Source organism: Alosa pseudoharengus, unplaced genomic scaffold, assembly GCF_046254945.1.
Source record: "Alosa pseudoharengus isolate Yale_2024_CS ecotype anadromous, Long Island Sound unplaced genomic scaffold, YU_APseudo_1.1 YU_APseudo_1.1_scf_5, whole genome shotgun sequence".
In the NCBI taxonomy this organism is placed as follows: Eukaryota; Metazoa; Chordata; class Actinopteri; order Clupeiformes; family Clupeidae; genus Alosa; species Alosa pseudoharengus.
In genome coordinates this window covers 33,179,263-33,191,051 of record NW_027468837.1, presented here as the reverse complement: position 1 = coordinate 33,191,051, position 11,789 = coordinate 33,179,263, and the positions used below count along the sequence as shown (strand labels likewise).

Here is an 11,789-nt window from a genome sequence, read left to right as displayed (position 1 = left end):
TTAGATTACTAGTGACAAGATATACAGTCTCTTTGTCTCTCTCTCTTTCACACACACACACACACACACACACACACACACACACACACACACACACACACACACACAAATAGGAAGGCTGTGGTTCTATAACTGCTTTCATTTTTGTGCATACTGTCACATAGTCTATGCATGTAGTCACGTAGCTCTTACAGCTAGTTTCCTGTCCCATCCTGTAATGGGTTTTCAGCTTTGGGTGTATATACATTTTTTGGCCTTCAGTAAATGTCATGCCTTTACATTATGCAAAGCTGCTAGACTGTAGTTGCTCCGGAGCTACTGTATTGATGTTGTCTATGTGAAGAAATCAAACTCCCAACAGACTTGCTTAAAATTGTGTTAGGAACAGTGTAGTGTATTTTTATAGGCTGTGCAATAATTAATTTCCCCTTGACCCCCTTGCATTTTTGGGGACCTAGAATTATTTATCATAGGGCCCACATTTTCTAGCAGCGCCCCTTTGTGTGTGTGTGTGTGTGTATTGGAAGATATAGGCTATATATATATATATACTATATAATGCATCATTTTGCAAAATTGTGGGCCCGCTTAGTAAATTGTGTCAAACGAATGCACTAAAATGAGGGCATAATATTGTATTGAATTAATGTAACCTACTATCTGGTGCAAAACAAGAATCATTTTGATGCAATAACACTTAATAAAGACATAACTGTTTGTATCCTATACTCAAACCAAACAACTCTGAAATGTATACAACTGAACTGGCAGATATTACAGAAAAATATCTTGTGAACCTCACAAACAGCTCCAGAAGCACAAATAATAAATGGTGCTTGACTTAATTTGGAGTTGGTTATGACTGTACTGTTCAACTGAGGAGTTAAAACCACATCCAATATTACTTCTTCCTATGTTTTACCTGCTCCTTGTCTCATTTTTCCCCATTCAAATCCTGTTGTGTCTACAAGTGAAATGATCCTCGAGACTCACAATGAGCAGCAAACCAAGGATCAGCAACACACATATTTCAGTGTATCAAACCACATACACATGTGAATAAGGAGATGGCTAACAAGCTGGCTATTGTTGGTCTTCCCTCTGTAAACATTATTAAGTCTGCTTAACACACTATTAAGTGGATGCACATGAAGACACGCAGACATTCTGTGAATTCAATTCCCATTTTAATCACATACATTCACATATTTTTTTCTGTCAGATGTACAGCAAGCACAACATGATCCGAGGTCCACAGAGACCATTTCAAGATAGGCACTATTCTCCAAAATTACTTGGAGGAGAAAAACAGACACATCAATAATTCATTTCTAAACTTAGCTAAAATGAATGACTGTCCATCATTACATTAATTGCATATTTCAAGTAGCAGATGTTTTTTTTTCCTTCTGTGTCAACATGATTTGTAAGAAATGATTTGCATTTCACCTATTAGTGTACATTTCACAGTTGCGAACCTCAGGCATGCAGCGGATGAAGACTGATATGCATAAGTCCAGTGTGAAGTTAGTCAAAGCGAAATGGCATCAGCATCAGGCTGGCTGCTGTAACAGATCAGCGTTGGATGTAACAGAGAGAACTCAGCTTGCACTAGCTGCACTGGTCAGGGTCATGATGAACTACACTGCCAAATCACCAGATCAGATTTGGGTCCATTTCAGTGTCTGGTACTATATAGAAAATTAGTTCAACATCCAGGGGTGAATATACACTACTCACAAAAAGTCAGGGATATTTGACTTTCAGGTGAAATTTCAGGATGAACCTAAAATCCACTATAACCTTTACTTAATGTGACCTTCTCTAAACTTTTGAATGTGCATGTCCAACAGTTCAATGTTTCAGTACTTTCTGTACTGAAACAAATTTCACCTGAAAGCCAGATATCCCTAACTTTTTTTGAGTAGTGTATTCTGCAGGACATCTGTAGAGTCAAGAACCAAACCAAAATGTAATAGCATGGGGTCATATGTTTGAAGCAGAAGACAATGAAACATTATTAAAAAATATAAAATCATGTCATCTCTACTTCCTTTTACCATGGCAGAAAGTTAAAGGTGCAGTTAATTTACAATTTTGTCATAAAAAATATCAATGAGTGTAGACCTATGAAGGACAATGACAAATAAGTATATACAATATAATAGTAATACACATTAAAAGAAAACAATACAAAAATATAGGGGAATATTGAGAAACCGTCTTGCCTTCAGATTCGCAAAACCACAAAAGGTTTAAAGAAAATTGTTACTTTTTGATAACAAATTACAAACTGCACCTTTAGATCAATGCCAGACCTTTAGATCATTTGCCATCCCTTCTAACAAGACCAGATAGAGAAGCACAGACCAACAACTCCAGTGCATCTTGAAAGAAACGGACCTCAGAAGACAGCCATTCTTTCAGGCCATAACAGGAGCAGCTACAGTATGCTACACCTAAAAGTCTCCCAGATGGTGAGTAGTTGGTGGGAGTCGTCACTTATGCAGCAGACAGGCCGGAAGGATAAGGCTAAAGTCCCAAAGACATTCTGCTATTGGTTGCTGAGCTCGTCTCTCACCTCAGCAGAGTGTCTGACTAGAGCTTTGATTCGCCGTACCAGGTAGCGACCACCTCTGCTTCAGCACTCTGGTTTAAGACAACTGGATGGACGCTGCCAGACTTTCTGGTTCAACAGGTCATTAGGGGCAAAGATGGAGTTCGGGTCAAAGGAGGATTCGGGATTTGTTATTTAGTCTTGATTGGAGGGAAGGGAGGGAGGAAGAGAAGGGGATTGTGGGGAAAGGTTCATGAGGGAGGGAGAGGGATCGAGGCTGGCAGGGGTGTGTGGCAAGTCCATTTCAACCCATGTAGGGGTACTTCCATTCCGAGAGTGGGGCATGTGTCTCCTTGACAACCTGGGGAGAGGTCCATCGCAACACGTAGTGTGGTCCACCTGGCTTGTCATTGGTACCTAGACAGAAAAGAAAATACTTAGGGGTCAAGAGAAAGACTAACCATACTATCCTGACAATAAAATGTTTGCCATTAGTCCTGTGCAATCTGTACATCTACAGTGCGTCTATTGATGCACTTGTTTTGAATGTGTTAGCTCCTAGTGGGAGAGCATCCATAACTAAAATCAATTATCTTTTGTGACAATTTGCTAGGGAGATTTTTATGTGACAGAAAGATTTTTAAGGTTGATTTCTAGTTAAACATAACAACTATAACATGTTGTGTAGCCTAGTGGCCTATGCCATTATGGCCATTTCTGCATCGGTATCAGCAGTCTGTCAGGTAGCTCACCTGATGCTCTAGCGCCACCAAATGGCTGTTGGGCCACAACGGAGCCTGTAGATTTATCGTTGATGTAGTAATTTCCTGCAGCGTTCCTCAGAGCCTTCCCTGCTTCTTCTACAACACTCCTGAAAATAACAATAAAGAAATATTCACAGTTACACACACGCAGACTCAATTGTCAAGAAAGACACAGACAGTGACCATTTGGATTAAAACTCACACAAGGAGGATGTTATATGTTTGCTAGCACCCCCCACCCGCTGGCACAGCTACAGACGATAAGGGTTGTGTTGGCGACTTACTTGTCCTTGGCAAAAACAGCTCCAGTCAGTGCATACGGTGATGTGTTGTCAATCAAGTTGAGCACCTTTTTGTAATCCTTATCAGGGTACACGTAAACAGAGAGAACCGGCCCAAAGATCTCCTGGAGAACAGAGAACAGCCAAACACAACAGTTCAGAACCACAAGGGAACACGGTCTCAACACCCAAGTTTATATTAGAGGAAATTAGAACCACCAGACTTAACATCACAATTCAATGGGTGTGAATTTGGGATTCACTGAAAAGTCTTTGAATATAAAATTCTTGCCATGTGGGTTTGAGTGAAATGTGCCGTATACAGGGCAGGCTGTCTGAGAGTTGATGCGTTAAACATGGTTTAGAGAAAGGATTGACTTGAGCAAACAAGGCAAATCCAGCACTCAGCCTGTTGATGGGGGCGATCCTGAGCTCTCAAGCATGTTATCAGAGCCATTTTACGGTCTCTGGGCACTAGCGATATGTGGTCCTAAAGACAGAAGACTGCGTGTACCAGTGCATCGCCTACTGTATGTGCACTGCAGATGCAACAGGACATGGGTCTCTCCATTTGATTGATCCACAAAGTTAACTATAAAATATATTCATTTTAAAGTAATTATCACACATCAAAATCAACATCAAATTTCTAGGGATGAAATCCCTGTTTTATACTCACAGAGAAAACAGGGTCATTACCATGATGGTTAAATGGTATCGTTACCCTCTGGTTATAGGTTTTATACATTTCAGGAATAAACTCTAGACTGAGAACTATATGATTTTAAAGTCATGAGACCCCTTACACTTTGACATATCAATTGTCCTCTAGCTTAAGTTACTGAACCAGGCCAATGGGTTCACTTCCAACAGGGTGTACTGTAGATACTGATGAATCAATATATCCACACACTGTGCTAAGTCCCTCTAGCATCTTCTAAACAAATACACATAATTGTATGCTCCTTTACCTCACACATAATGGCATCTTTTGGGTCCTTGGTCTCAACGATGGTAGGCTCCACAAAGTAACCTTTGCTGTCATCACACTTTCCTCCAGCAATCACGGTCAGGTTAGGAGAGGACTTTGCATGATCCAGCCACTTCTTAATGCGTGCAAATGACTGAGAAAGAAAGATAACCACATATCAGAGATCAGTGAGCAGCGGCAGTGCCTTCAGAGACACTTCTCTTTACTCGCTTGTATAACATATCCCACCTTGTCATCAATGACAGCAGAGAAGAAAGTCCCAAAGTCCTCAACAGGCTGCAAGGAAATAAGTCACATCAGAAGTGTGATGACAAATGGAGGCACTCCAGTACACTGTTGTGTTATCTCTGTCTAAATACTTTTAAAAACATGTTTGACAGAGCACTGTATTTTCTCTTGCATCATTTCATGACCACAGAGGATGTTGCTTTTTTCATTTTAAAAACAATAACAGTAAGAGTTAATGGGCTGCATGAGGGACAACCCAGAGGAAAGGAACATTCAAAATGTCTTCTTTCTCTGCCCCATTTCCTCTGTACACAATTGAGCTCAATCTAACATCAGTATATTGACCATTTACTGACATCTGATTTATTTCTGTGAGACAAAGAAAATGTCCATTTCCTCGACGGGTAGGCCTACTCCGGTCATGCCCACAGGTGTTTTCAGACCAAATTTGGGCATGTTACGGGATGCGTTTGGTAATGGGCCTAGTTCCGTTGATGTTTTGAGGTGCCCAGTGGAACAGGTGGGTGGGGTGCGGGGAGCACTCCATACTCACGTCTCCCACTTTCATTTGCTTGTGGATGTCCAGCAGCTCCTTCTTGATCTGAGGCCAGAGGCTGTCCGGCACGTACATCCTGGAGCAGGCGGAGCACTTCTGCCCTCCGTACTCAAACGCAGAGCGGATCGTTCCCATGGCCACGCTGTGGGCATCCGCAGATGAGTGCACAAAGTGGAAGTTCTTACCGCCACACTCTGCAGAGGAATACAACACAATTTAGGAGTTGAGAGAGGGACTTTAGAGAATGAGTGAGTTGGTCAGTGACTGGACAATACAGTGCTGTTAAAGGCTTTTGGCAGGGCTCTGACACAAGGCCAGGTCATGTTCACTTACCTCCACCTACTCGAGGAAAGTTCCTGTAGATGTCCAGATTTTGGGCCACCTGCTTCCACAAGCGCTTGAAGGTCCTGAAGTAAGAGCAAGAGACAGTGAATGGGTTTATTTCTTATACAAAGGCCCACGATAGCACACACTGGCATAATTGGCTTGATCTCACAGTTACAAACATCAGTTAATTTCTCATACCCAATTCTACTGATTGTGATCAGTGATACTATTGATCCAGCCATCCCCTTTAATCAAAACAGCATTGTATAGACCCTTTCAACAATAAAAACAAAAACAATGCTTGAACGTTCTATTTGGTTCCCAATCTACTTCCTCTGCATTAAGATAACATATGGAATGTTAAAACGGAAGCCTTGTGGGGCCAACTATGATGCTGATAATGGAACTCTTGAAAGGGTCTATATTTTTGAAAGAAATCTTGTCTAAAGGCCTATTCACACCAAGAACGATAACGATAACTATAACCATAACGATAAAAGCGTTCAGACTGAACAACGATAAGCAAAGTCTCTCCTTGTGTTAATGAATGTGACGGTTAAAATTTGATGGGTTCTGATTGGCTATTGGCTTTTTATCGTTCTGAAAAGTGATCCCCAACGATATCGTTCTTCATGTCGTTATCGTTATAGTTTATGTGTGAACGTAGTCATTCATAATAACGAGAACGATATTTATTTATAGTTATCGTTATCGTTATCGTTCTTGGTGTGAATGGGCCTTAAGTCTGACCCATATTTATTTATTTAAAAAAGCAGCTTGAAGGAAACAGCGGAGGCTTACGGGACGCTGCCGGTGAAGTTGATGCCGGCCAGGTGCTCGGAGGCTGTGATGGTGTCTCCAAACACAGGTCCGTCAGCAGGCACAAACTGGACGATGTTGGGGGGAAGGCCGGACTCCCGCATGATCTTGTACACGGCGTAGCTGGCGGACATTGCCGTGTCGCTGGGTTTCCATAGCACCACATTACCCTGGAAAAAACACAAGGGACAGATCAGTGATGACAAACTACCGGTACTACAGATGGTGCCACTGGTGTTCAGTTCCGTCTCTGTCTGCCGGTCATCCCAGGACAAAAATCCCAATGATTTCAAATCCAACGATCACTGTAGGAGGTTCAAAACTAAAATTCACCAAAACTGTACACGGTCACTCACCATAAGGGCGGGAGTTCCTGCCAAATTTCCACCAATCGCAGTGAAGTTAAAGGGGGCGACAGCGGCAATGAACCCCTGCAGGTACGCATAACAGGCAGTGCAACATGAGACACACAAAACAGTTAGTATACCTTTAAAATCACTGAAGACAGGTCCTAAGATGCCATCACAGTCTGCAAGAGAACGTGCTCATCCTCACACAAACATTATATTACCGTGCCATGTTGAAATTGTTATTATGATTCCAGTGGGGGATAATGGGTATTTCAATGTACGGTTGGCACGCAGATTCATTTTGGGTACATCCATTTCCTCCAGGCCTGTAGGGGGGGCTCTCTTACCTCCAGACCACGGTATAGCATAGTGTTGGTGCTGATATCTGTGTTCATAGGCTGCTGGTACTGTAGCTCGATGGCATGCTTGGCGTTGAAGCGGAAGAAGTCAATAAGTTCTGCAGCAGCGTCAATCTCAGCTTGAACCACTGTTTTACCCTAGGAGACATGCCAGCACAGAGATACACTGTTTTACCCTAGGAGACATGCCAGCACAGACACGTTCAGACTCTTGAATGTTACAACACATGAGTTTTTAAACCTTACTGCAGTCACCCATGCTCACGTATAGAAGTCCTTTTGATGGACCTGGCCACATATATACATGTACATATACATCAATACATAATCAATGCAATTAATACTAATATAATGTATCATATTTATGCTTACTTCAGGTTCCCAGGCTGCCTGAATAACATGGGACCCATGCTGCCTGAATAACATGGGACCCATGCTGTGAGAGACACAGAGAGCTTGAGAGGCACATGTGATTCCACACCTCCCCTGCCCTGAAACGAGGCCCAAGTTCTTGGAATACCAGTTGTTCCCAAACACTGGCACCAAAATAGTGTATGTTAGCCCATGGGCCAGGACCTTAACAAGGGGCCCTAAGGTTATAGAGGCCCTTGAGAAGACAACCCACCCTGTAGGCCCCTCCCAGGAAATATTAAATAACTGTCATATGGAATCTATAGGGCACTAAAAGTGTCCGTAGGCCCTCAAAGGCCTTGAAGCCCCTAAACCTAAAAATTAAGTTGTATGTTTTCCTATATGTTGACCTATGCTTAGTTGCATTAGGTGATTCACTGTGCCAAAAGTAGCTGGTTCATGTTACAAAGACTCAACACTTGTACTTCATATTAAACTAGCTGGTCCTGGCCTGTACTACACAAAGCTCACCCACAGAGCTGAGGTTAAAGGGGACAAGGCCCACTTTTTACCTGGCCTATCATGGTCTTGGCCAGCACCTCTGCCCTCCTGGGTCCACTGATGGCATCTGCGGCCTTGAAGAGGATCTGTGCACGGTCAGCCACCGGCTTCAGGTCCCAGTCTCTACGCGCCGCCACCGCCGCCACGATGGCTTTGTTCAAGAGCTCCTGCGTAGACAATTCAGCATTTAAGGTCAGGGAAGTCAGTTCCAAAGGCATCTGGTCAAATAATAAACATTTCACAGACATAAACAGACACTAAACTAACCATAAACCAACATATTTGGAAAGGAGAAGGAGAAAAACAAGGGGATAGTGAGGTCACTTCATCTGACCAGTTCAGAATTTGTTTTCTAAAAGTATTGACGACCAGTGATGGGCAAAATGGAGTGAGCTAAGCTACAAGCCATTATGTAAGCTACTTTTAAAGGAGAAATCTGGCAATTTTTCATAGATGTCCGATTCTTGAGGTCACAAGTAATGTTTAAAAAAAAAAAAAACGTAAACTCGAGTTGTTGCAGCCAACAGTTAGGGCTTCCAGGCAGCTACAGTGCTACACTCTGGGGGCATGTTCATGGGCCTTCATGTCCATGCCCCCAGAGTGTAGCGCTGTAGCTGTCTGGCTGCTTTATCAATTTCCTGACAGTACTCGGTGACCTCGAGTCAACATTCTGTGATGACAACAAACGGATGGCTTTATTCAAGAGGTCCTCAAGGTTTTCACTACATCTCAGACGTAGTTCCAGAAAACACTGGATGAACTAATAAGAACACAAAAATTGGCACACTTCTTTTAGAAAACTCTGCTATTCACACCAAATGAGTGGTTTCATGCCAAAATGCTTTTCATCAGACTTGCCAGTGTATCAGTTTGTGTGTTCTTTTCTGACAAATTGTTGTTGGGTTTTTTTCCTGACCACCTGCTTTTTAAAAAAAAAAAATAGTTTTATTTCACAATTGGAGGTCAGTGTCTTAAATAGCCAGTGTCTGAAAGGTTAGAAAGCTGCAGGTTAGGCCACTGCTTTTGACAAGAAGAGAAGATATTCCCCAAATAGCGTCTGGACCACAGACGGATCCCTTACCTTATCAGCATAGCAGAACTTGGCCACTTTATGTGAATGGTTGAAGGGCTGGCAAAAAAAGAAAGCATATCTTAGCAATGTACAGGAGATAAATTATCAGGTGTCCTTCATGCAAAAGCAAGGGAGAGAAGTTCCTAAGTTATCAAGCTAAGGAAGATAACACACAGCTTATAATATGAATGAAAGACCACTGCAATACACATTTGCCACTGCTCATGTTTTAGCAGTTACGGTATGTGCTACTGTTTGTATTCAGAAGGTAATGTCCCTCACAGAAAGATAAGATAAGATAAGAGTAGGAGGTTATGGAGTTGGCTGCAGGGGGTTGATAATGTCCACTTCCACATGCTGCTGTTATGATTTTTTGACTGCTGGTCTACTCACAGACAGCTGGTATCTGATGTCCTTGGTCCACACATGTTCATCTCCAACCACACAAGGGATCTCCTCGGTCTTCCCCTTTAGATTTGCAAGGGCCTGCCAAGCCACAGAGACACAGAGGTCAATCAACACAGCACAAGCGGACTAAATGCTCACACAAGTCTTGAAAGATGTATGCACATTTGCAAAGTACAGTGTACAAGTATTGCACTATGTCTGTCTGTCTGTCTGTCTGTGTGTGTCTGTGTGTGTGTGTGTCTGTGTGTGTGTGTGTGTGTGTGTGTACCTTCTCCAGTTCCGCCCTTTCCTTGGAGCCTGCCTCGAAGCCCAGTATGGGCTCATTCTTCACCTCCACGGCAGCACAGGGGAAGGTCTTAAACCTGCGGGAGGAGAGGACAGACTAGACTCTCAACTGAGATGGAACACGCTGTGTGACACTGGCCAAACGTCAGAGTGGTGCAGCAAGTAAACCTCTCCCAAAAGAGGCGTGCAGGCACCCGACACTAGCAGCTGTTAGCAGAAGTTAGCCAGCTAGCAAACATGCTTGCCTTCCAGGCCCTTCCTTGCCTTCTGAGAGCATGTCGTCAGTGGTATTTACACCACTGCAAAGCACTGGAAAATCACTAAGTGTAATGTTGAGTATAATTTGGTCTGGTCTCTTTATCCCAGTCCAGACAGTAAAAGATACACCTGGCAGGACGCCAGAGGGGACAGTGCAGTAGCCTATCACACAGTCATGAGACAGCTTTAGTAGAATTGGACGCTTTACAAGTTTACAGGGTCAATTGTGCATGGATTTGGTCTTAGTATCCCTTACACTGGTTTGATCCTGCTATTTGCCACACACAGAAAAGAGAGATGAACCCTTAAATAGGCAAGTTACAAAATATACATAATGTTAAACATAAGTTTAACATGAGTTTTGGCTCTAACCCTAGTGAGCAGATTGCTATGTGCTCTCTATACGGATAGGTGGTAGGTGCACCTCAAACTTAGAGAGACGAATGGAAAGTTACACAGCTGCAACTTTCTGCTGCTGTCCACTCCGGTTCCATATTAACTTCTGCTGCACTGAAGGTCAGTGTCCCATATTCGCTTATCCCATGGTGCTCTCGCCAGTTCGGTCTTGCTGATTTCTGCAGGATTTGTAATGCCATGCCCAAATCTGATAGACACCTGACTTCTACACAATATACGATGTGTGTGAATTTCACACACATCGTATTGTGTAGAAGACTGTGAATATAACATTCAATTGTTTTCAATGATATCCCAGTTGGAGACATGGGCTTGAGACAGCATTGACCCTGCATGACTTCGCTTATGCAAACACACGTAACACCTGTAACAACGAAGAACGAGTAGGAGGCAACATTGTTTCTCGTAACTTCCGTGAAGTTGAACCGCGGGACATGCACGCTGCTGGGAGACGGCCACCACGATCTTTAGATTCAAGACAGCTGTCACGTACAGCTTGTCTGCATATTAAGTGAAGTGAACGTGAGTGGGGATACATTCCTCACGTAGCCTAGCGCCTGTCGCGATTCTTACAAGTATTACGTAACAACAGTAAGTTCTTTTTCAAATATTCGCTCGGTATCTCCGGGTATCTCACATATGGGAATGCGCCCCGCGCGTGCTCAATCACCCCCAATGACACCACGTCTGTCTCTTAATGGCCCTTAATGAAAGCACATGTCACTTAATTAAGTCAAAGGTAGCCTTGTTTAGTAAGGTCGTGTGCTTGCCCATGTGAGCTGGGAAGGATACATACCCCCTCCAAGACTGGCAAAGCCCGGATCTCAGTCGCAGCATGGTGACAAGTGAGTGATGGAAATCTCTGTGAGGAATTGGAAAGTCAATGAGAAATGAACTCAAATGTGTGGACCTATCAGCTATCTGTCAATCGCTGATAAAATACACAGCCCCAGTCTAGGGATATCAGAGTCGCTATCTACAGCGAACGCACGGATCAGAACGTACCAAGGTTGAATGAGGGGGCACACGTGACAGTGTATGCCAAACTTACTTAGAAAAGGATAATCATTTAATACATTAATTCATTTATGTCAATGATAATGAAGTACCATGATTAAAATAAAATGTAAAGTGTAACATCTATTGAAAGACCGCGTTGACACAACAGTAGGCTACAATTATCCTAATGTGTTCCCCTCCGGGTA

General features: G+C 43.0%; 1 protein-coding gene across 1 annotated transcript; it reads right to left on the bottom strand.

Annotated features, from left to right (window-relative positions):
- Window positions 1-1,176: 1,176 nt before the first annotated feature.
- Window positions 1,177-11,559, bottom strand: aldh4a1 (aldehyde dehydrogenase 4 family, member A1). The gene is made up of 15 exons (XM_076268202.1): window positions 11,381-11,559; window positions 9,893-9,986; window positions 9,610-9,702; window positions 9,226-9,273; window positions 8,156-8,311; window positions 7,221-7,370; window positions 6,880-6,954; window positions 6,506-6,693; window positions 5,711-5,784; window positions 5,375-5,571; window positions 4,822-4,869; window positions 4,574-4,726; window positions 3,606-3,727; window positions 3,310-3,428; window positions 1,177-2,974 (listed from the first exon to the last, which is right to left on the bottom strand). The coding sequence occupies exons 1-15, from the start codon at window positions 11,419-11,421 to the stop codon at window positions 2,862-2,864; spliced, it is 1,671 nt and encodes a 556-aa protein (XP_076124317.1). The 5' UTR covers window positions 11,422-11,559; the 3' UTR covers window positions 1,177-2,861.
- Window positions 11,560-11,789: the final 230 nt, after the last annotated feature.

Excerpts from the sequence above, each read along its gene's own strand:
- aldh4a1 (XM_076268202.1), bottom strand. The coding sequence starts at position 11,421 with ATGCTGCGACTGAGATCCGGGCTTTGCCAGTCTTGGAGGGG. Across the intron at positions 5,785-6,505 it reads AACTTCACCGGCAGCGTCCC|GACCTTCAAGCGCTTGTGGA; the intron begins GTAAGCCTCCGC and ends CTCTTACTTCAG. Across the intron at positions 2,975-3,309 it reads TGGTGGCGCTAGAGCATCAG|GTACCAATGACAAGCCAGGT; the intron begins GTGAGCTACCTG and ends TTTTCTGTCTAG.